Source organism: Thermobia domestica, chromosome 5 (assembly GCF_964235325.1).
Source record: "Thermobia domestica chromosome 5, izTheDome1.hap1.1, whole genome shotgun sequence".
Taxonomy (NCBI): domain Eukaryota; kingdom Metazoa; phylum Arthropoda; class Insecta; order Zygentoma; family Lepismatidae; genus Thermobia; species Thermobia domestica.
In genome coordinates this window covers 257,766,119-257,789,342 of record NC_137458.1, presented here as the reverse complement: position 1 = coordinate 257,789,342, position 23,224 = coordinate 257,766,119, and the positions used below count along the sequence as shown (strand labels likewise).

At 34.3% G+C, this 23,224-nt stretch overlaps 1 protein-coding gene across 1 annotated transcript; it reads left to right on the top strand.

Annotated features, from left to right (window-relative positions):
- The first annotated feature begins 1,664 nt into the window (after positions 1-1,664).
- Positions 1,665-22,968, top strand: LOC145685495 (larval cuticle protein A3A-like). Its single transcript, XM_081757893.1, has 4 exons — positions 1,665-1,682; positions 9,717-9,840; positions 20,950-20,990; positions 22,786-22,968. Exons 1-4 carry the CDS (start codon positions 1,665-1,667, stop codon positions 22,966-22,968), a joined length of 366 nt encoding a protein of 121 aa, XP_081614019.1.
- Positions 22,969-23,224: the final 256 nt, after the last annotated feature.

Genomic DNA, 23,224 nt, shown 5'->3' with positions numbered 1-23,224 from the left:
CAAAGGCGGGGGTGCGGGAGCGAAACCCCAGCTGGGCAAATTCAGAAAATATGAAGAGCAAATGCACGAAATTCACTGTTGATGAAAAGGCTGATACGTAAGAGATTCGCACACTGTTCACAGATAGAGAAACGAAGGATCAAGAACATTTTTACATAACAACTGTGGTAACCATAATATAACTCGTGGCACCAATATATTTACAAAATCTGTTACATTTTGTTGCTAGTCTCACATAAATTCGAACAACTGGATTTCTCATTTCTTCGAAAACTTATTATTTAAATATCCTCACTTATACATTCTCTTACTTATCAAATTAATTTCAATATCTATTTCATATCTATGACTGCAATAAAGGAAAATATTCACCCAAAAAGATTATAAATATTGGCTTTCCTTATCTGGGTTTCCAACCACGAAATTTACGGCAGTATGTACGTGTCTTAGCCAACGATTTTTAAAAGTTAACTGATTCACATAAGGTTCCTCTTTAACTTGCTTAACTACTTATTACTAGCTTTCACTTATTTTACTCGCATACTGAAAAAAATGTATGTGGTGTATGAAAAACCTAGGTTACATGTGTAAATCCGGTAGTTTTTGAATTTAAAATACAGTAAAATATAACTGAAAAGATATATTTATACATAATTTTCATATACGAGTTCCGAATAAACGTACTTTCCGCACGAACGAAAAAACTGTATGTAGGCGGTCAGGATCTCACATACAGATAGACGTATGCAACTTATAAAGGACGTACATAACGTACGGAAGATTGTTAGATGTCAGACATCCTGCATCGATATTGTGTAACATCTAGGCTGGAGAGATTGCAATAGCCTCTTCCACCAGGAATCGAACCCGGGACCCCATACACCAAAAGGCAACGTGATAGCCAATAGACCAGCGAGGAGGGCACTAAGTCGGACGATTGACAGCATTATCACTATGCACATGATGTGTTAAATAACGGAATAGTTCCCAATTTCTTATTGTAAGGACAGTTTTATTGCCCGTAAAAAAAATTCTATAGCAAATTCCTCAAATTTCATACTCAACTCGTTATATGGTACCTTCACATCTTTATGTCATTAAGAAGTACCTAATGGCTATGTACAGTTTTTCGCGCATAAAAAATCTCATAGTACATTCCTTAAATTTGGAACCTTTTACTTCTTCAAGTCATTACGTAAGGTAGCTACCATCATACAGAGTTTCAAACCTCTATCTCATTTGGATACACCTAATCAGTGTTAAGTAATTGAAGAGATCTCTGTTTGGTTAAGGACAGATTTTCGGCCCTAAAAAATTCCTATAGCATATTCCTCTCAATTCGGACATTTTCCATGCTCAAATCATTATAAGGTATCTTTGTGCAGAGTTTCACGTCTCTATCTTTTTGGGAAGTACCTAATCCATTTGATGAGTGAGTAAATGAAACGATTTTTGTTTGGCTAAAACAGTTTTTCGGCCATAAAAAAGTCCAATAGCACATTCCTCAAATTTCGGACTTTTTCCATGCTCAAGTCATTATAAGGTACCTTTATGTAAAGTTTCACGTATCTATCTCATTGGAAAGTACCTAATCAATTTGATGAGAAAGTCAGTGAGTCAGTGAACCTGAAAACTGCATATTTTAAGCGATCCAGTACTCGAAAATGGTTGAAGATGGGAATGTAAGATTTGGATATGAGTACATATCTAGGATACCTCCCTAAATTCTAAATCTCATGTTTCTACTCTGAGAGAGAATCGTTTTTACAGAGCCTCGAAAGCTGCGATTTTACCCAAACTCTTGTTCGTGTTTAATATGCTTACGGAAGTGCAGGCCAGTTTTCATTTTCTTCGCGGAACTTGGCTGCCACGCACTGCAGTGCATGTTGATTTTTTCAGAGTGATTTGTTTTGGTTATATTTTAGTTTTAATCAAGTCAGAGCTATTTCAAAGGTAAAACGAACGGTGTTGGAAAAAAGCTTAATACAATTTTGCGGCACCTGTACATTTACAGAAAATGTTCAAAGAAGTTGCCTTTAGACAATGAACATATATCACAAAATTGAGATATCATAACTATTGTTTGAGTAAAATCGGTCAATGTATTAGTTGGGTTTGCTTTACAAATTTCTCTAATTTCTAAGCATGCCAGAAGGTCATCTAATTGCCAAGCGCGTAGGAGGCTCTGTTCTAATGTCCAACAGGCGAAATATAAGGCGTTTTTGATCCGGTCTCATAAATTTTGTAGATATCATGTCTAGTCTCGATTTCCGGAGCATTTCTCGTTTCGTTTTATAAATGTATTCTGAATTTACATAACTTTCTGAATTTCATCTAGACGTAATTGGGTCCCTTCCGCAATACAAGAGATCCACTAAAGGTGACATATAACAACATTTAAATTATAATTATTACCGGAGTATAATGTCTAATGACTTGCATATTTTTAATCGTTAATAAATAGTTTTCTTTATGTTCTTACTATATCTTTATTAACTGATGAGCGTTATATTATCAATCATGTAACAATAAAAATTTGTTTGAGATGTAAGAGTAGTATCGTTTTTTTTTACAGGACTAGAGAAATTTCTTGTCTCTCGTAGTCTCGAATTTTGAAGTGATCTTCCCATTTCAACTCTCTTTCGAGCCGCGACGGTTCTAAGCAACACCATTCTGTTGCAAACGCATGCCTCCACTGACACTAAACTTAATCGACTGTTCCAGCCTTGATATAACCAATTAAACTATATGGAGTATGGAACCCAGATGTTTAAGGACACATTCGCAGAAACTCTCTATTCGCTTCTGTCGTTAGCCAACTAAATCTTGTTTGTACTTCATAGTCCTGTTTTAACGAATTTCATCACAATATTTTCTCCTCATCTGTGCCTAGGTGTTTCTCGGATTGGGTTTCAAGTTAAAATTTTGAAATCGTTCCTACTTTGTTTCATTCTGTGTACATTATCTATCCATCTGATCCACCGAGATATAATGATCATAACAATGTGAGGTAAACCGTATAAAATATGCCGTTCTTGGTTATGATGTCACTATTCTCTATTCCCGTCCCTCTCGAGTCCGAATGTTTGCTCTAGGACTTTATTTTTAAATAATTTCAGTCTGAGCTCTCCCCTTACAATGACCATATTTCACAATCATACTCTAAGTTGAGAGACCACTATAAAATAGACTTCAATTTTTAAAATGTTGAAAAGTGCATCAGTCAGTTATTTCTTTATCTTACCTACAAGAACATGTTCCAGTCATAAGAGCACTGAAATCTGTTGAGGAAGCACCGCACTACATTTTGTAATGGTAATTCAATTCAAAGTGCAAAACAACACCTAAAGTCCATAATTATTGTATATATATTTTTGATGAACTCAGGGAAGCACAGGGCTCAGAGATATAGCATATACCTCTGGTGTGTGGGAATGTTAAGCTGAAATATTTGATTTCACGATCTCTTTGTCGGCAAAAATAAATAGTTTTCTACTTAAACCACTTATAAATCTCCCTCATTTTGAAGAGTTATTTGTAATTTGAATTTATAATTTCCAACATTTTTAAGGTTCACATTAGACTTTACAATCAATATTTCATAACACAGGCCTAATCTGTCACAATTCGGTACAAGTTATGGTGTTACTTGTGGCACGCCTTTGAGTCTCGTGTATTTGAACAACAACTTACAAAGCGAATTGATTCAAACTAAAAAAAGCGTTTTCCTAGTTTGTTTGCTCCCAAAATGATTACGTTAACTATATTTTTCCTTGCATGGTTTATAGCTAAGTCGAGGTAAAAGAGTGAATATATTTGTATTTGAGTAGAATTGGTCTTATTGTGAATGTAGTAAGATTTATGCTAGATTACAAAACAAGAGAAAAGTGGAAAAAGCTTTTAAATTTTGGATGGTTACATATGATGGTAAGATATTTATATTGATGGTGATTGAATTTGGATACGATTTAAATATTGAATGCCAGCTACTGAATAATTTTGGCAAAACCTATGCATTTATTTGTAATTGAATGCATAGACCCTACTCCATGTTTGAAATGTATAACTTCATGAAGATATCTTACCAAACAACTGCAAATGGAAACTTCGCTGAAGTATTTAAATTTCTTTCCTGAATCTGATATAATAAATAATTTTCTAAAGCAGTGTTATTGGAAGTAGAAGAGGAAAGGAAATTGCACTCAAACGGAAGGAAATCAAAGGATGAAAGTTGCGTTTAACTCATATATAAGGAGAACAGACATAATGCTTAAGTACAGTACTATACTGGACTGCAAAGCATACACCAAAATGAAAACCCTTGCTGTAAGTAAAATAACTAACTGAAGAGTTTGCGTAACATTGGGAATACCAAATTGCAATAATATTTTATCAAGTTGGGCCCTCTAAATGGACACTTCAGTGGTAGTAAAATCTCTTGATAAAATTGCTGACTTCTAGTTAGTATGAAGTTGCTTGAAATGTAAATTGGGATATTTGACTCTAATTTACAAACGAACAGAAAAGTGTCCTAGTATAAGAAATATAATACCATATTTGAAACTTAGTATCCATTATGTTTATTAATAATTTGGTTAACAAAGAGATGGCATCTAATAGCATATACACATGAAGCATTTGTTTCTTCAAATGAATTAGCAGTTGTTGGATATATGAATTTGGAAAATAATAGAGTTGTCATGTTGGTGGATTAACTAAGAAGTTAAGATAAGGAGACGTGAAATAATCTTAGCTGTTATTATGCTGCTCCTTTTTGGAGGTTATAACCGGCTGGAGTGCGAGTCGATGTTCGGGCGTCCATTTATTTGTAACCGGCTGGAGTTCGTGGTCCATGTTCGGGCTGTCATTTATTTGTAACCAACAGGTGTTCGAGTCCCTGTTCGGGCGCCATTTATTTGTAACCGCCAGGTGTTCGTGTCCCTGTTCGGGCGCCATTTATTTATAACCGGCTGGAGTGCGAGTCGATGTTCGGGCGTCCATTTATTTGTAACCGGCTGGAGTTCGTGGTCCATGTTCGGGCTGTCATTTATTTGTAACCAACAGGTGTTCGAGTCGCTGTTCGGGCGTCATTTATCTGTAACCGGCAGGAGTTCAAGTCGCTGTTCGGGCGTCCATTTATTTGTAACCGCCTGTAGTTCTGGTCGCTGTCCTCGGCTCGTGGTATTACCAATAAGTATACTCCTGATACTTTAATTTACCTGGACAGGACGACGAAGACCTCTCCAAGAAAGGTTACAAACTGTTTCCCAAAAAGCTCGTCGGTCTCAATAATGAGATGAGCATTAGGCGCCGAGAGGTTCGGGCGTCTCGTCTCGAAAACCTTACGGACGATCAGACGGTCATCCAGACCATAACGCACACAAACACCATTCATACATACAACGAAAACACACTGGGTTAAATGACACTATACTTATTTATTAGAACACTATTTTGAAAAAAAAATAACGAAGAGAAATGAACACAACACTGGACACTAATAAATTTTGCCGCTGAAATTACGTTTTGCCCTTTTCGGGAAATAGAGCCCTTTCTATATATATGATTATAATTCAGGTATCACTATAAATACTTTGCTCACACCATGAACACACTTGGGGGATTGGCACTGGGGAAAAGTTGTCTGGATCGTCCCACGATGAATCCAGTTGTTACGCTGAACAGTCCTGCAGCGTAAAAGTAAATCTTGAGTAAATAAACGAAAAGAAGGTCTTCACAGTTGAATTCTGAGATTGGAGGGCGCGAATATAACTTTTGAAACGCACAAGGTCTGCGGACCTGGGATTTCACTGATTGGGGCTAGCCGTAAGAAATCGTCCTTCACCGGCTAAATAGCTTGTGCCCCTTAACACAACTTATGTTTGAAGTTCAACGCGAGATGCGTGGTTGCATCTTCCAGACCTGTAGTCAAACTCCTTGAGCGTCCAAACTCAAGCTACGGGTTGCAATGGTCAACGGAATAGTGTTGGCAGTTCATTTCAAAAATTACTCAGTTACTCACCTGTATGCACATACAAACAGAATATAGAAAACAATTTATGTTAATTTTAGTCAACTGCCCATAATGCACTAGACACGGCGATAACACTGGCGTGAGAAAGTACAGATAACGGACTACGAAAATTGTGAGGCTGGTGCCACTTTGGCTACTGGGACATCTGGTCAGCCCGTATTTCTCTAATCTATTGTAATGTTTCCATAAACGATTAAAGAAAGCACTTAATTCAGTTCCAAATAACTGCAGAATATATACTGTGCATATAATAAGTCAGGGAGAAACACTGAAATGGTTAGTCACTAACCAAAATGTTCTCAGCAAAAGCAACGTTTTAAATATATATATATGAGAAAACGATGAAAGACTTCTTTGTCCAATTGTGTGGGAAAGAAGCAATTCCCACCAAAGAAAGAACTTATATGCGTTGCAGAATAAAGTATAAATCGAAAATAATAATCACCGTCTTTACGAAATATACAGAGTGTCCACAAAAAATCCTTCTATAACCTGGTAGCGGTTATAAGGTTATTTATTTTTTCAGAGTAGTATATATGGTAGATAACCATAATATTGAAAGGACGAGTTGGTAAATGTCTTATAATTGTGTATGTCAAGATAGAAAGTAATTCTATATTATTGTTGAGGATAAAATAAAGAGTACCAACAAAGTTTAGATATATGGATGAGATTCAAAGTTTTAATTCTTTGTTTCTATGATGATTTATAATTTCTCGTGAGATCATTGTGAGTAGTCAGTTGGATGCATAACGGCAAAACTAGTGCTAGTACTATGGCACTCATTCAATCTTCTTTTCAGGTTACAAACCTTACGATTGGTTCTTTTTCATTTTTCCTTGTGCTGAGAAAGATTTAATATTTGAACTGTATTGAAAAATAGTATTTCCTCTTATTTTTCTTTTATACATCTAGTATTATCTTTTTCGTATATTTCGGTTACGGCCATCCTATATGCAATACTTCTTTTGCCATACTTATCATAAATATAGAGAAATTCCATTATGTCTCGTAAGTGTTTCATCATTGTATCTATTGAATTCAAATATTTAGTTCGACTACTAGAATTTTGTCAAGGTTCAGACGAAAATATGTCACTACTAAGTTAGAAACATAGCACCATCTCTAACTCTAGACCATTTTTCTCATAAAGTAAGAAGAGAAACAAGGTACATGCGCAGATTTAACAGATTTGTATTTCAAATGTGTAAAGAAATATGGATTCATATTACGGTGACATTGGTGATAATGTGAATAATGAACTAGTCTATATATGTTCAAAGGATTTGAATTTGGTTAGTTCTTTTAACAGTTGCAGCAAAATACATTATTAGTTTAGTATGTGGGAGCAACTCGGACTCTATTATAATTCAATTATACATGGAAAACATATCACATTATTAAACATGCAAAACTAATTTAAAATCTTCAGTAGATTCAACTACTCGTACATCTTTGATTAATGATGAATTAACATTAGCTGTAAATTTTAACAAGTCTTAAATTTTGTCCATAGAATAGTACTGCCTTACCTCTGCCATAACTACAAGACACTCTGCTTATTTTAGAGGTAATTCATGGTAATATGGTTAACATACGCGCATCAGCTCAGGTTCAATTCCAGGTAGTAACTCATGTGGTTCGGATCCTAGATTAAACTGATGGTTCACATCTCATATAACCTAATTTATCTGAAAGCTCTGAACGCAATTACCACCCAAAAATATCATCTTTTCCTTTCTAAATAATAGTTTTAATCATACATTGTACCATAAAGTTAGAAGTGCTATATATTTAACGACTTTACATATTCGCTACATACAAACGTTAACTGGAATCTGGTGAAATTTTTTTTTGCAAATATTTATGACTTCTAAATATACAAAACGAAAATTATTAGTGATATGTTTTAGTTTTAATAGCAATTTTGAAAAGAGTTGAATTATCTTAGCTTAATAAATTAAGATAAAAAACTTTCATCTTTTCCATAGAGAATATAAGACCTTTCCAAATGGTATATGACATAATACACACCTATATCTTTCTTAATAAGAAAATCCATTACTGTCAGAACCTTTGAAAAATATTCTCTAATTTTGGGGTTAATAAAATACCATGTTCACTTAATGGTCTTCATGTGAACGGTAACTACTCTATTATTGCAAGTTAAAAAAATTGCAGCTTCAATGTGTACACTCTGTATGGTAGTAAATGTTCCGTATTAACAGGTCATCGTTGTGCTCGCAGCTTTCGTGGCTGCCACTTCTGCAGTTGGTTTGTTGGGTGGATATGGCGGATATGGTCTTGGTGGATACGGACTTGGTGCTTATAACTACTACGTATGTATCCCAAATTAATTTCAAATTATTTTCATTCTACATTTTAAGTTGATATATTCGATTTGAACGAGTTCTATAAATATTAGTCTTGCTCTTTAGGGTAAAGTAGAGATGTGAATAATGAAAGTGAATTATTATGAAAGGAATTGATAAAATGAGAATATGGGAGAACATGAGAGAACCTGAAAAAACATGGACACTATGTTGTCTATCACAAACTTACATGGGCTGGGACCGAACCCTTGTCTATCTGATTTCTACCGTGTATCCTATAAGAAAATTTAATCTACTTGAATAGTTACATGAAAATATTTGTACACTGTTGGATTCAACTAATTTCAATTACCAGAAACGTGATAGTTATTTTTGTGAGATATTCGAGTTAAGAATTATCTTGTTGGTGAATGTAGACCTGGTTCAAACACTTTCTTATGCTTTCACACAACTGATTTTACTCTTTATTAACAAGAAAATCTAATAATGGTAAACTACATATTAGAGACATACTGTTCAAATCACAACAATGAATATAAATGGACTTTAACATTGTTTCACAGAAACAAATATTTGGTTTAACGTTGTCGAATATTTGTCAAATCATTATTTTTAAATGATTAGTTATTTTTTGGTTTCTTGAAAATGATTTGGAATTTTAATTATTTGATTTTAATAATTTCTGTTATTCTGTCCTTTACTTCGTCAATGATACAAGTTATTTTATTTAATGTTAATATTTCATAACCGAATTTAATGTAAATTCATGTTAAGATGATAATGGACATTAAAATAGACTTAAATCACAAATAAGTAATTTCACATCTTCCAATTCCAGTTCGTTTCAAACGAAAAGTGGCTTCAAGATAAATAATCGGTATATACTTGATACTGGCAATAACATAGTAAATACGAAATAACCATTTTAACCTTAATTATCTACTCATTGCATGAACATAACCCGATACAGAAATATTGAGGTAAAAATTGTAATTATTACTAGGAGTATTTACAGAACACTGGGATGGTAGTTGCGTTATTGTAATTATTAACAGTTTGAGGAAATAAAGGTGAAAATTTAAAACAGCACCTAGAAATTGCAAAACATATGTATCATTCATAGAATACGGGCAATGATATACTTCTATGAATGCTGTGTGCACAGGAGGACGGGAAAATTGGATATTATAAACATTGCAAAAGACTAAAACTTATTCTTTGTGGGGAATGTGAGCGGATGAATTTTGAGAGGAGTGCTTAGAAGACTTTTGAAATGAATGGTTCCAAGTTATCAATGTACTATAAAATGAAAACTTATTATTATATTCAATATTTATCAATTCTTTCAGTCTTACCCTCAATACCAGTTTGGCTACACTGTAGGTGATTACTTGACTGGGGATCGTAAGCAACAGACTGAGGTTCGAAGCGGTCCACTTGTAGCAGGACAGTACAGCATTGCTGATCCCAACGGTAGTTTCAGATACCAGAGATACGGAACCACTGGCCTCATCGGAGGATACCTTGGATAAAATTTGATATTATATCTGTGCGTTAATTGTATGCGATAAAATTGATATATTAAAGAAATTTTGCATAACTTATTTGATTATTTATTTTTCATAATACATTGTAAATGCAAATGAGTATTTGAACTTGCTTTGGACATTTTGTAGAAATTATTTTATGCAGAAATATGTGAAAAAGGGTACCCCTTGTACTGGCAACTTACTCCATTATATGCAAAGTCCATCAGAAATGCATACATCCTTCAAAGAAACTTAGCTATACATCACAAGCATTACAAGATTGCAATAAAGCAAATTCAAGTTCCTTGTATCTGTGCAGTTAGTGAAGGTGTTCAAGGAAGTTAACGTTAGCGGCCAAACACGTATCACTATTTTCATGGAATTTGCTGCACATAACGCTGTAACTTCTAAATTGGTTATGAAGAACAGTAGTGCATTTGGCAATGTTCAGTTCCTATTGTAAATATTTTTCACTTTGATAAGTTATTTATCCTTATTAAATTTGAGTGGAATCAATATTTTCTGACATGTTGGGCTTTCAACATTACAGAATAAACCCTAAACCATGCCCTATTTTCTTAATTCTGTCTATAGATTAGACACTAGATACCGTTCTATTTGAAACACTATTTGTTAGAGTATGGTATTCGTGAGCTGCAACTTAGAAACCAATTACTTTGCTTCAAAGTTAATTTACAATCTGAATTAGCAAACTCTTCCGGTTATTCCTTATAGTCAAAGAACTGATCGGTTTAGAAACCGTTTTTTTTTTTTTTTTTTTTGGCTCGTCAACTTGTAGTACATATGGAACTAACGTTTTCACCTTACCGATTGCGCGGAGCAACTAAACGAAATTATGTCTTGTTCGCCTGCTATGGCTTTTCCGGGCAATATTTTTCCAAGGATCCTTTTCGTTTCTGTTTATGATGATCGCATTCAAATATGATGTTTGTCCGTGCACACCATTATCATTTTGCAATTTTGCATGTCAGAATGGAAATTTGACAAATCAAAGACGGCGATTAGTGCGTTTAGACATCCAAAAATTACTGTTAATGTTTCTTGAGAGTTGCTTCACGAAAAGTCACAATTTCAAGTTCTAAAGAAAATAAATACTAGCAGTTGTGTGTTCTCGATGGTGCTCTTTCAGAGAATCCTGGTGAATAATATACTACCCACTGACTGGCTGGGCATACCAGTATGTTTACTGGACGTGACTGTGACACTAGAGGAGTGATCTTAGAGGAACTGTGTTGTGTTGCTAAGGCAAATTTCCCACTACATGTTGAGAAAGAACATTTCATTGCACCAACCTAATTAAACCGTCGTTTGTTTCGAACCTAAAGCTATATCCCAAATTGAGTAGGAAAGCACATAGGCTATGAATTAAGTAAATTTATTCACAGAATATCTTATTAATGTTATCTCTCCATCTATAGAAATCTATCCGCACCTGTTATTTCAAAAAACGTTTCTAATTATACATTAGGATTTAATGTAATTTCAAATTAGTTTCGTTTCATCTTCAGTTGTGTTCGTCAGTCTGTATTCATTTCTTTTATGCTAGCTTTTGTTTTGCTAACATATGAATATTGGAGAGACGCTTAACGTAGGAAATATTGTATTTTTGTTAATGAAATTTTAGAAATGAGTATTTTTAATTTTAAAGAGTGAACAACATGTTCATATATGACGTTTCCTTATATCTTAACCTCACTTTCCACAACCTACATCATATTATTCAGACGAGAATGCTATAATAGTAGAAAAAGAAACATTTCATATTACTTTGTAAAATTTATATCAAAGTACTCCTATTATGGGGCACTTAAGCATGTTCTCGTGCTGCCTAGTGCATCTATATGCATTAGGTAAATAAGAAACCACAATAGTAAGCAATAATTTAATAGTACCTCAAAAGGGTAAAAGGTTGTCGAAAGCCGTGAAATAAGCTTTTCTCTTTCAACTGTTTCTCTTTCAATGTTCTTGCTGAATTATCTTGTCTCATAATTCTGAAGATATTCAGAAAATGGGCTCATACGCTAAGGCTTACCAGACAACTATATTATAAAAATAAAATTCATTATAGTTATAAACAGAATGTATACAATGGTCCAAAGCATGTTACTGGATTACTGCGTTGTTAGCTGTTAATGCTGCAATTAAATTTATTCAAGTTGAGTACAAGCATTCGAGGTATTCATTTCTATGCTTACAGAGCAGCCAAATGTGTTTCAAAATTTACGTGACGAACAATAAGTATATGTTTGAAAGCTTCAAAGTTTTCCGTCTTACGTCCCACTTATATGACGGCTAGGCTAAATGAGACAGTTATGATGAGAAATGAATGCAATTGATCAATGAGTGAAGTGGGAGCAAATGGGAGAACTACAAGAAAACCCACGTACACGATGTTTGTCCATCACAAATTTCACTTGACAAGAACCAGAACTTCACGTACAAGAGGTTAACGCTCTATCACTAAGCCATCGCTGAAACCTATTGTATATGTTTGAATGTGCTGCCAATGTTGAATCTAGGCAAACCGTAATACACACCCATAAAAGGTGGTGGTAGGTAATCCGACAAACATTAGTGACCAGAACTTCGGGAGGAAAACATGATATTTTTTCTTTTAGTATTTCAGACTTAAATATATGAATTTAACAACCTGCTAAACATTTTTGGTGACAAGAATGAAATTTAGTTCATTAATAATAAAAGAATTTAGTGACTTTTGCATTCTTACTCTCATATTTTCAAGCTCACAAAGATCATTACAAATATTGTTGAAATACACGAGTGGACGATTTCTTTATAGCCTTTCTGAAACAACATAGGGTGTGCAAGAATTGAAGTAGATTTAAGCTTAGCGTGCCGTTCAGCACCAAGGTTATATGAGACCTAGTCCCAGCCGAACCACATAATGTCTTGCCTGGAATCGAGCCCTGGCCTCTCACACCAAAGGCGCGTACACTATCCATAGCCAGGAAGGACCTCTAGAGAATGAAACACATGGCTGAAAAACTACCAAGCTTTAGAAACGTGCCGTAATTAAATATCTGAAGGAAACGGGAAGGTTATATTTATTCCAGTTTGAACCCTTTACGCGTGGATGTTTGAAGAGAAAATTTAGACCATATAAATGTCAGGAGTTGACATGCAGTCAAAAGATAACTCATTTGTTACTGAAACACTTCTAGAAGAAACTAAAGAACAATTTAAACTATCTTTAAAATGTAATCGTACACAAGATCATGTCTCATATATTCTCAGTCTGTAGAAATTATAAATATATCTGTAACTTTTAAAGTTTTTCTTAGAATGAACACTTCAGGTAATAGTGATGCAAAAAAGAAATTAATTATGATGATTTTAGTGATAATCTTTTCAAAGAGAAACAAACATGTATATGCAGTTACTTTCTCAGATTTATTTACTTCGGCAATCAAGCTGTTTGTAACTCCAGTTGTGTAGAGCCTATTTCCCCCTCTGCCTTGACCAGATTTAAAAAGTCCAAAATTTGGAACTTGATATATTGTGTCGTGCGTGATATGTTTGTGTTCAATGTTTGCAAATGTATTTACGTGAAGCATGGAATTCACAACTAGTAATAGGGAAAAGCTTATTTATTCAACAATATCGATATCATTTACAAAAACGGAACGTTAAAAGTAACGCTTCATTCGGATTTATATTTTATTTAATTGGCGATATGCAGTTTGTAAATAATAAAGAGATTAAAGTACTAATAGCATTCTGCTAGGAATATGAACCAAATGATATGACGTTATAGGAATTACTGAATGTTTCTAAGTGGATAAATCTTACTTCCTATGTGTTAGCTCTTCAGAGAGGCTACTGTGAGGTATTAGAAACGAGTTAGACTTAGCAAGAGGGCTATATGAGATCAGCTTTGAGGATTGTAAATTAACATGTGCACTTCTTATTTATTTATTTATTTATTTATTTTGTTACAATTGGCATTTTAAATTTTTTTTCCTATAAATGGGACGACCGGAATTATTGCACTTACAATTCGTAAGCATAAAGGAGCCACAATGGCTAAATGGTAGAGCGTTGGTCCCAGATGTGTGGTATCACTGGTTTGATCCGATCTCTCACAAAGTTGGCTTTGAATAGAACAAAAACTATACGTGGTGTTATCGAGGATTTCTTCATTCCACCATTTTTCATTCATTATAATCATCACCGTCTCCTTTAGCCTACACAGGATTAAAGAGAATCGTAAAACTGAAATATTTCATTTTACATACGTACCAGTATATGAAACCTAGTTATTTAGTCCTATGGCGTAAGGGAAAAATAGAACATTATATAACAAGACGAAATATTAAGAACTGCGTTTAGAGAGAAAATGCAATCATATAAAATTATGGAGCTATTCTGATATTAATGCTGTTTTGTGTTGGTTTGCTTCGAATTTGATATTCCTTTTCAACGGCAGTAAGATCTTTGTCGTCCCAATACCGGGAACATTTACTACTTATTCACAGGGGACCAAACATATCCCTGGCGACCCTAACCGTTTACTTCAAATATGTGTGAATGTTCACGATAATGAGAACTGATAAAACCACAATGAAAATATGTGGCAACATAGTGGCAAACAACACCAAAATCGAGTTGTGGCAAAGGACACAGTAGCAAACAACACTTTAATACTACGAAGTACTTGTTTTCTAATCTGTATTTTAAATTTGTCACTCCAATCTCAGGTAAAGTATTTTGTGTGCGGCATGAGATTATTATCTTTGCATTATTTTATTCAAAAATCTTTGCATTATCACAGAACAGGAGTATTAGGATATATTTAGTATCTGAATGTCTCACATCTCTTCAACCAAAGCAGTTCTTTGATATAAGGATGCTGAAGCTAAGGAGTCATCCTGTTTATGAATAGACCAAGAAGAAAATATTTTAGATGCAAACATTAATCTCTACTGTTGTTAAATTGTAGTTTTCGTGACAGTATTTATATGCTTCGAGATGAATATGTATGACAAGTAGCAATAATATGAAAAGAGTGAAAAAATGAAATAAGATTAAATATTTCAGTTTGAGATTCCACGATTATGTCTTTAGGCTAAGGGATACGGATGATTAAGGCAAGTGAATGATGATGGAATAATTGGTGGAATGAGAATGTGGAAGGAAAAATAAGAATTTAAACGATGCCCACGGACACGATGTTGTCCACAAGAAACTTACTAATCCGGAGATCAAATTTCTTTTCTATTGTTTAGCTACTCCCATTGTGTAGTTTAAGAGATGTTCAACTTATAATGGATAGAATCCAGTGCGTTTACAAATAGCAATACTGGATATGAATTACTTCATACAGAACTAAACTTGTTTAATGTATTATAAAACGCAACATCTGATATTATGTTCAAAGTAGCAATGTATTGCTTTTGTAAAATTTCATAATCATTAATTGCTATTACAATTATATCCTCAACTATTCTGAGATTATAAATTGGTAGAAGCTTTTTATTCTTTGTTGCTACAGTGATTTATCGACCTTGGTGTGATTAGTTCAATCACAAATGTGTAAACCAGGCTGTACTATCAGTATGTGCCTCACTCAGTTTTCTTTATCCCTGGGTAGAAATATTCCGATTGTTTGGTTGAAGCTTTTCAGTCTTTCCTGTACTTAGATAGACTTCTCGTTCATATACTTTTTTCTTCCCTTCATCTTGTAGGTATTATTAATTTGTATATTTCAGTTGTGATCTTCCAGTAAGTATTTTTCGTTTTGCCACTCTCTCAATAACTGATACCATGATTCCGAAACGATCATTGTATCTCACATATTCTTCAGTACACTATCTTTTGTCTCCTTCCACTTGCCATAGTCAATCATTTGATACTTTATCGATATATCTAATTTTCAAGATGCTTCTATAACACTTTATTTCAAAGGCTACCATTCTTTGTTTTCCCTCTTTTACTAGAGCCTATGTCTCACATCCATACAATGCCACACTCAATACACACGCTTCTATAAGTATTTTCTTCAGTTGAATATCGATAATACTGGTTAGAAGATTCATGGATACTTTTAAATGCTACCTTTGCTTGAGCTATTCTGCATTTTGCATTTTGTTTGCATCTATGAAAGCTTCTTTTGTTACCAGGTAAGTAGTAGAATTCTTTCTTCACTTCCATCCAGGTAATATATTATTTTGATCTCATTTTGCTTGTTGTATAGTGAGGAAAATTGGAACCTACTAATATAGAAAAAGGCAGTGAATTCTGATCAATAAAAACATCAAAAGGAACTTTACTCCTGATGTACTGACAACACATTCAATAACATAAATAAGCTGCCTGATTTGTTGATGCCCTTCGAGACTTCTTTCCAGTTAAGTTATATTTGTAGTTTAGTAATCGTATCTTGTGTGTTTTGTTCTCATTCTACAAAAGCGAAGAAAGATTGAAACAATGTGAAAACAAACTAAGAGCTTTGTAATATTACAATTACAATTAAACGCTTAAAGCTCAGATGTCATTCTAATAGGCTATATTAAATACAGATTTACACAATTAAAATTGTAACACATCTGAGTAATTAGATAAAACATAACTGAAATAATAATTAAAGTGCACCCAATCGTAGTATCGAAAATTTGAAAAAAAAAAAACAGTATCATATTAATCTAAATTTGAATGCAACGGGGAAAAGAAAAGTGTTTTATTTTTAAACTATCATTACATCTAATGTTATTGCTATATAATAATAGATTGTACTTATAAAACATGTACAAATTTAACTTGTTATATCCACAGTGAAGAAATAAAACATGATATTGGCAATTAATCATCTGACTTCTACTCTATTATAACTCAACACGCAATTTAAAACATTTACTGGTTGAATCAACCAAACTACTTCCTCTCTTATTTCACTAAGAACAAATGCTAGTGGGGAACTTTAAAACTATTAAATTTTGTTCTATAATCATTCAAGTTTGTCTCTACCATAAAGGCAAGACACTCCTTCGGTTCGTTTTTAATAGTAGTTTTGGTAAATTTTCGAAGTGCAATATATTTTATAAAGGCTTTTAAAGACTATTCACATAAGATGGTTTACTGAAATGTGTAAATCTTAGCAGCAAATATCAGCCATATCCAATAAAATAATTAGAAATTATTAGGTTTAAAATACAGTTTTATTGCAATTTTCAAAATAAATAATTTAGTTATTCAAGCTTATTCCATCAAGATTGAGAAAAAATACCTTTCATTTCCGGGAAGAGAATAAACACTTCTTTAAACACTTTGTACTAAAGTTTCCCCTTTTGCTGCTATCAGAATTTTCCAGAAATAATTAACTCTAAAATGCATCGAGTTTAAGTTTACTTTTTTATTTATATGTATTGCAATGTCTTACTCAGCTTTGTAAAGATGGTGCAGAATTTTATTACCAATGTTTAGAATATTTCATCTTCATACGAACAATATCCACACTATTGTTTCAAGTTAAAACAGCATTTTAGTTTAAAGTGTTTAATCTGTATTATTGTACACTTCCCACATTAACAGGTCATCGTTTTGCTCGCTGCATTCGTGGCTGCCGCTTCTGCCATTGCTTCGTTGGGAGGATATGGTGGATATAGTCTATGTGCTTACAACTACTACTTAAGTAACTAATATCAAAATTGTTTTCATTATTCATCATTTAAACTTAGTATTTTAAAGTTTCAGGAGAGCAATATCTGTTGGTCTATTAATACTCATAGAGATAAATACGGCTATAGTTCATTCAAGGAACGTTCAGTACCTCATGTAAACAAATGCACGTGGTAATTGTTTCATTTTATTGGTTAAAGAGCCTTGCCGCATCCATGCGGAAGAAGAAAATAGTCCATTGTCAAGTAAGCTGTTTTTCAATGTTTTTGTTGCTTATAAGGCTCATTACCAGAAATACAATTTACTTACAGTGAAATAACAGAAACAACACTCTATCTAAGAACTAAATTGAATTAATGCAAGGAAAGAGAATACGCATGCGTAGAAACTGAGTTTGGCCCACCTTATGCGCGAATCACAGTTTACAATATGGCTGCGTGCGGGGAATATGCAAAACGCCAACAGGATACAAGCACGTGTTTCTCGAAAAAAGCGGTGACCGATAGCCAATCATCCGATGACTGGCGGAGTAATACCATTCTACAATGTTTACATCAGGATCAGAAGGTTCGTTGAATGAACTTTAGATAACTTATAATGTGAGAATAGTAAGAGCTACGATTACTGTTCCCAGAACATAAAATGTGTATCTCATATAAACAAAGAAACAATTTTGTTAGGTAGTCGTTTTATTTCTTGCTTTATACTCAGCAAAAGAATTATTTAACATTCAAGTTCATAATAGTAATTTGCAATGAATAACTAAACAACTTCCAGACTGTTTTAACCCGTTAATTTATCTATCTCTCTCTCTCTCTCTCTCTCTCTCTCTCTCTCTCTCTCTATATATATATATATATATATATATATATATATATATATATGGGGGCCGCGGTGGCTCGTGGTAGAGCGTTCACCTCTGGTGCTTGGGGTCCCGGGTTCGATCCCAGCCCCCGCCAAGTGAACTTTGTGGTGGACAAACACCGTGTGCGTGGGTTTTCTCGGGGTTCTCCCGTTTCCTCCCACATCCATTATTCCACCATTTCATTCATTACTCATCATCACCGTCTCCTTTAGCCTAGCTGGCATAATCGCGGGACGTAAAACTCAAAGATTTCATTCATTTCATATATATATATATATATATATATATACGCCATTACAACCACTAAGGTTCACAGGTAAGTATACTTCAACAACTAATATTGACAACTTGACAATATACTCAGTCACCCTTGTCGCATCAACCTATATATCAATATCATCAACCTTTTTTGGCTCCATGATAACATACAAACAACTTGTGGCTCATATCCAATTTACAAGTAACTTTAGCCACTTATGTCTCAATTTCAACCATGAATACAAATACACATATACACTATTTATGTTACTTACAAGGAACATCATCTTAGTGATCCAAGCCGAGTTTTTTTTACAAAATTTGGCATTTAGATGCTACACATGTAATAAGCGAATACTTGGTTTATTACACTGGTATACAAATTTTGATCAAGGTCGTGCTTATGTTGGTTTTTCGTCGGTTTCTTAATTATTTGCACCCACTGAACACGAGTATGGCCGTTATTTTCCCTTAATGTTAAAATTTGTGATGAGATAAGAATATCAGATTTTATTGAAACAATAACATATTATACAATTGTATTTTATAGGAACATTGAACTACAAGCATAACCCAAACATTGTAATCGTGCTTCTGTTGATTTTTCGTTGGTTTCTTAATGATTTGTAGCCGCTGAACACGAATATGACAGTTATTTTCTCGTAATGTCAAAATTTGTGATGATATAAGCATATCAGATTTTATTGAAACAGTAACATATTATACAATTGTATCTTATAGGAACATTGAACTATAAACATAACACACACATTTTGGACATCAACTTTCTGGGTAACAAAAATCTACATAACAATACATAAATACCAAAATATATGAATATTACATTTCTTATAAAAAAATATACAAAATTAATTGAGATTGCAGGAAAGTGTTAATCAAGTACTGGAATTCCGTAGGCAAAAGTGAAGGTTAGTGATTCTTTTTCTTTTGTGGGAAACGTTCACTTCGTCACGGACTAACCTCCAAATATAATCCCATCATTGCACAGTCCCACCTTCCTTGGTATCTTCTTTCCATTACCTAGATGTTCTTACGGAAACGTTCCCCGTGCTCTTCGCTAATATCTCTTAAATTCTTCCTAAATAAATCCAAGTGTGAATGAAACATATGTAATTTTAAAGACATTCTACATCCCAATGCTCGATATTGATCAATGAGTGTCTTAACTTGGTGATCAAATGCTTCACTTCGGTTATGCACAAGAAAGTCCGTCACCAACTTATGAAAAGCCTCCCAAGCGTTTCTTTCGAACTCCGTCATTTTCTGTTTAAGTGTAGCACTATTGAGCATGACTCGAATCTGAGGCCCTGTGAAAATTCCAGCCAGAACTTTTGCCTCTGATAAGGCTGGAAACATTTGTTTCGTACATTGCACGGCAGGTGAATTGCAATCCAGAGCTTTCACAAATTGTTTTGCCAATCCCAGCTTGATATGTAATGTTGGCATGAGAATCTTCTCCCTGGACACTAATGCTTCATTTATCACATTACGTGTTCCTGGAATAAGCTCCGTTCTTTCAGGCCACACGGTTTGTTCATAATGCTGGTTAGTTCCCCGACTGTCCCATAGACATAAAAAGCAGGAATATTTAGTATAACCACTTTGCAACGCAAGAAGAAAAACAATAATTTTGAAATCCCCACACACGTCCTATTGATGTTCCTCGTATTTAATTTTCTCCAACACCAGCTTCACTCTTGAATAGCTTTCCTTCATGTGGATGAAATATGCAATAGGGATTGAAGGATACTGGTTTCCGTTGTGCAAAATAACAGCCTTCAGACTAGTACTCGAACTGTCCATGAACAGTCGCCATTCCTTTGGTTCATATTGAAGGCCAATTGCCCTAAAAAGACCACCGATATCTGTACAGTAGCACAATGAATTCTCAACAGCAAAATAAAGGGAAACACGCTGGCGTCTGCTTCTGTACTTAGATAGTTTGCAGGAAGGAAGTAGAAAGTTCCACTCTTTCAGTCGTGATGCTAGCAATTCGGACTTATTTTTCGGTAATTGTAGATCTCTAATCAGATCATCTACCTAGGTAGTTCTTTTTGGTTCAGTAAATGAGGTTTCTCCCTATCTTCCAAAACGAGCAAACTATCTGAACTGTCGGAATAAGCTGCTTCTTCACTGAAAACCGTTTGAGACGGAGGTGAGGGAATGGGGAATTCTTCATTGTGCGGAACAGGTGCTCGGGAGGATGGTATGTTTAAGTATTGTAGCTGACATCTGTTCTTGCCTTTCTTATAGTGCGTCACGTTGATCATGCAAAAATAACAATCATCATGATGGTTGGTAGGTTCTCTCCACACTCGCGGAATGGCAAACGGCATGCTTTTCCTATTCCCACGCAACCAATGTTCCAACATCGACCTGCAATTACCACAAGACACATGTGGGGCCCATGACTTGTCAAGATCCCCAACCGCCATTCCGAAGTAAGCTTTAGAGGCTGCACAAAATTTTGTTCCAGGCACAATCCTATGCTTCGGACCAATATAGTATCAACACACATAACAAAAGGAATCCGCATGTAACTTGCACTTCCGACCCGACGACATGTTGCTCAAATACATTAACTACACACTGACATTTAACTACACGCACATACACTCAGATATAAAATAACTCTTGAAAATGTGGAAGCAGCACTTTGCGACCATTTCATTACTACCAGAATTGGCTACAGGTTAATTATTGTTTAGACTCTATCTAATCAATTTACAATTCTGCTATGAATCTTTAGAATCTATATTCTCTGTTTGTTACTCCAAACAATTATCTTTAATAACAAATGCGCTACCACCTAGCGAGTATCGAAATAAATACACGCAAATTGCTCTGCATAAACCAGTATAGGTAGAAAAATAAAACATGCTTATATCACTGAAAATATTAACACTACATAAAAAATAAGTGGCGGATTCGTGTTCAGGGGGTCAAAATACATAAAAAATTATCAAGAAATAATAATAAGCAAAATTTTGTATACTAGTGTTATTTTCTGCGGATAACAATTTTGGAGGGTAAAAGATCCCACCCAAAGTTTTGAAGGTCGACGTTCGAAAGGCAACAAGAAGTAGGCGAAAGTGAATGAAATTGTGCTTAGGTATTGTAGAGGTAAAATAAAGGAATACGTGTTTCGTATATTTCGAAACAAAACGGTTGAAGAGGACACAGGCCACATGAAACCTATAATCACAAAATAGCAAATTTGGTAATTAATGCAGAGCAGAAGTACCTAAATTAGATTTACAAGTGTAACGAAACTGTGTTAAGGGACAATACGCAGAAAATATAAAAACACGTGTTTGTTACCTTCTGCGTAAAATCGGTTTCTGGGGATAAAACTGTGCACCTAAAATGATGAAAGTTGACGCCGGAAGGGCAAGAAGAAATAGACGGAGGCGAATTAAATTGTGCATAGATATTGTAGAATAAAATGTGTCTCATAATAACCTGACAAAAAAAAAAAAAAAAAAACGGTTGGGTGGGGCGATGATCACGAAATATCAAAATTTGTAATAAGTGTAATTTAAAAGTACCTAAAGCACACGCAGATTTGAAACGTAACTGCTTTTACGAAAAATACGCAAAAAAATGAACTTTTGTTTTGTGCGGCAAACAGTGTGCGAGCAAGATTTGACGTGCGACTCCACTAGTGCAGGAAAAAGGTGGGCCGAAGAGTATGAAACTGTGCACAGATACACTATGTCCCAAACTTATGTCCTTACGAACTAAAGTGGCATGAAAGCAATCATTAAAATTATAAAGCTTTAGAAAAAATAGGCTAGACATTTAAAACAGTAGCGGGAAGTTGCTTAAATTATATATAATTTATATAACGCGATTTAATAATAAAAAAACTCACTTCAGTTCATGTTGTATGCTGAGACATGGGTGTTGGATTGAGGCTGAGATATCAACCAATGAATAAGATTAAAATTGAAACTGATTCTTCTTAGAAATGACAGAAGTTGGATTTTGAATAAACTGTCAAGAACTCTTCAAAGAAGGGCCCCACGTTATAAGACACTAATATAACCTTTATAGAATACTTAAAACCAATGTTTATCTATTTTTCAGTCCTACCCTCAATACCAATTTGGTTACACCGTAGGTGATTACTTGACTGGAGATCGTAAGCAACAGACTGAACTTCGAAGCGGTCCACTTGTTACAGGACAGTACAGCATCGCTGATCCCAACGGCAGTTTTAGATATCAGAGATACGGAACCACTGGCTTTATTGGAGGATACCTTGGTTGAAACTTGATATGATATCAATGTGTTAATTCTATCAGATTGAAGTGAGAAAATAAAGAAATTTGCGTAATGTATTTAATTATTTACCTTTTATAAAATCTTTCTTAGCATTTATTGATTTTTAAAATATTAAAATTCAATTGATGTAACTCTCTACATAACAAACTTAAACTTCAAGTAAACGTAATGGAATGCTGAGTACAAATTGTTCCATTTTGGTGGTAATTCAATATCTAATGTATAAAGAATTTGTCTGTCA

What these genes read in the sequence shown, in the direction of transcription:
- LOC145685495 (XM_081757893.1), top strand. An exon ending in CAGCATTGCTGATCCCAACG is followed by an intron (nt 9,841 to 20,949) that starts GTAGTTTCAGAT and finishes CCTTTCTTATAG; the next exon opens with TGCGTCACGTTGATCATGCA. An exon ending in AAATAACAATCATCATGATG is followed by an intron (nt 20,991 to 22,785) that starts GTTGGTAGGTTC and finishes TCTATTTTTCAG; the next exon opens with TCCTACCCTCAATACCAATT.